Source organism: Clupea harengus, chromosome 26 (genome assembly GCF_900700415.2).
Source record: "Clupea harengus chromosome 26, Ch_v2.0.2, whole genome shotgun sequence".
Taxonomy (NCBI): Eukaryota; Metazoa; Chordata; class Actinopteri; order Clupeiformes; family Clupeidae; genus Clupea; species Clupea harengus.
This window is the reverse complement of record NC_045177.1, coordinates 11,663,503-11,665,548: the sequence shown is the minus strand read 5'-3', so window position 1 is coordinate 11,665,548 and position 2,046 is coordinate 11,663,503. Positions and strand designations below refer to the sequence as shown.

The 2,046-nt window shown below is 42.6% G+C and overlaps 1 protein-coding gene across 1 annotated transcript in view; it reads right to left on the bottom strand.

Moving 5' to 3' along the window:
- Nucleotides 1-2,046, bottom strand: part of LOC116219883 (tuberin-like) — a 4,698-nt gene extending 2,652 nt beyond the window's left edge. Inside the window, exons 1-4 of the mRNA XM_031563987.2 lie at nucleotides 1,914-2,046; nucleotides 1,095-1,181; nucleotides 370-556; nucleotides 1-15 (exon numbers count right to left, since the gene is read on the bottom strand). The exon at nucleotides 1-15 is cut by the window's left edge and continues 125 nt beyond it. Coding sequence (XP_031419847.1) covers nucleotides 1-15; nucleotides 370-556; nucleotides 1,095-1,148 — 256 coding nt within the window. The 5' untranslated portion in view covers nucleotides 1,149-1,181; nucleotides 1,914-2,046. The remainder of the gene's footprint in view (nucleotides 16-369; nucleotides 557-1,094; nucleotides 1,182-1,913) is intronic.

Here is a 2,046-nt window from a genome sequence, read left to right as displayed (position 1 = left end):
CGATGTGGAAGATGGCTGCGGGGAAGGTGAACCAGACTAAGACTATGAGTCACGAGCACAGCCCAGCCCATCAGGGCCACCTTGCTTCATATTAGACACAAGTCTCTGAGGTAGCGATACAAAGGATAAACTTCGACATCATCATGAAAGCTATATGGTAATTATATAGATAAATAGATAGATAATACAAACACAGAAGACATCAGTCACTATCAGTCGGTGATCTAGCGTGATTATAAATGTTTGTACAGAAACAGACTCTGAGCAGCAGGATGAGAAAAAAAGAGGACTGGTGGTTGGACACACACACACACAAACACAAACACAAACAAACACAAACGCAGCCTCAATGCAACCCTCCTCCCTTACCCTGCATGATGTCGTCATGCCAACAGTAAGTAAACTCCCCGTCATCCCCATACTGGTCCAGGCCACCCAGAAAGATCTGATCAGGGTCACAGTCTTTGAGATGGATGAGTTTCCCCAGGCCTGTCAGGAAGTGAGCGTAGCGGTTGGAGCCATACTCATTGGACAGGATGGCCACCTCATTATTCACCTGCAGAGGCAGCGGCACGGGGTGGAGGAGAGGGAAACTTGTCAAACGCACTGTTCGTCAGAGAGGAGCCGCTTGAGTTCAACTGGGCTTTTTAGTGTAACGTCTGACTGAAGACATGCACACTGAAGACATGTATCTCTGCATTTCAATAGCACTTTGATACAGAAGTTAGGAAAGCCATCAATCAAATTTACATACATACTGTACATCAATCTGTATACAAATCTTTGTCAAATAACAATCACAATATGTAGTGTCAATTACTGCCTGTACATCATTACTAATACAATTCCTACAATAAATATCATCTACAACATTATGCTGGGTCCTAAAAAAGTCAAACTAAATGGAATACCCAAGATCCCCACCCCTACATGTGGATTTGAAACATTCTGTGGAGGAGAGTAGCTTTTGTAAGGATATACAGTATATATACAGAGGTGTTTACAATCTGGACTCGTAAACACCTCATGAAACACTGGACATGAAAACAGGTGTAATGACAGATCAGGTATAATCATGTATCATAGTTCCGCACCTGGCCTGCTCCCACAAACACCACACCGATCTTATGGGTGTCATAGGGGGGCATCTGATCCAGCACCTTCACCGCCCTGTCTATCAACTGGGACCAGAGACAGAGACACTACTTTAAACATGGATTCACAGCAGAAAAGGGCTTTGACGTGAAAATGGAGAGTTCATGGAAGATGGAGAAAGAATGGCACTAGGAACATGGTAGTGAACATAATAGCATGGCATAAAGGTTTGGTATAGTAACAATAAAAAACATATATATGAAGTACGTCCAGGTGCATCACTGCTGGTTTTATAACACACTGTAATCTAGCTGCAGGTCTAACTTCCACTCTTAGAGATGTTTACTTTCCCTGCCGAGTAGTTACCCAAGTATTTAAACATGGGTGGATATACTGTAGTTACACGAGTATTTAAACATTGGTGGATATAGTTACACGAGTATTTAAACATTGGTTCAGAGAGCACCTCCCTTCCTAATTGGCACCTTGACTAGCACTTAACTTGCACTTCAGCAGTTACATTCCTGCACTTCTTTTTCCTTTCTAGGTCGTCGTTTTTCTAATTCTTATGTAAAGTACTATTTATTGTTACACCATGCTTTTTATTGCTCTTAGCTTGACTGTTCTCCCTTGTACGTCGCTTTGGACAAAAGCGTCTGCTAAATGACTAAATGTAAATGTAGTTACGCAAGTACGTAAAACATGGGAGGATATAGTTACACGAGTACGTAAACATGGGTGGATGAGTATGTGAACATGCGTGGAGTTCGTAAACATAGGTGGATGTTGACACAGAAACATACAGGGACTAAACCTACCTGAGATTTGGGTAACAGAAGGGGCTTGTTGGCCTCGTTGCCAAAGAAGGGAGAATGGTAAAGCTGCAGGAAGACAAAACTGGAGAGAGAGGAAACAGAGAAGGCAAAATCAATGAACAAACCCCGAGCAGTG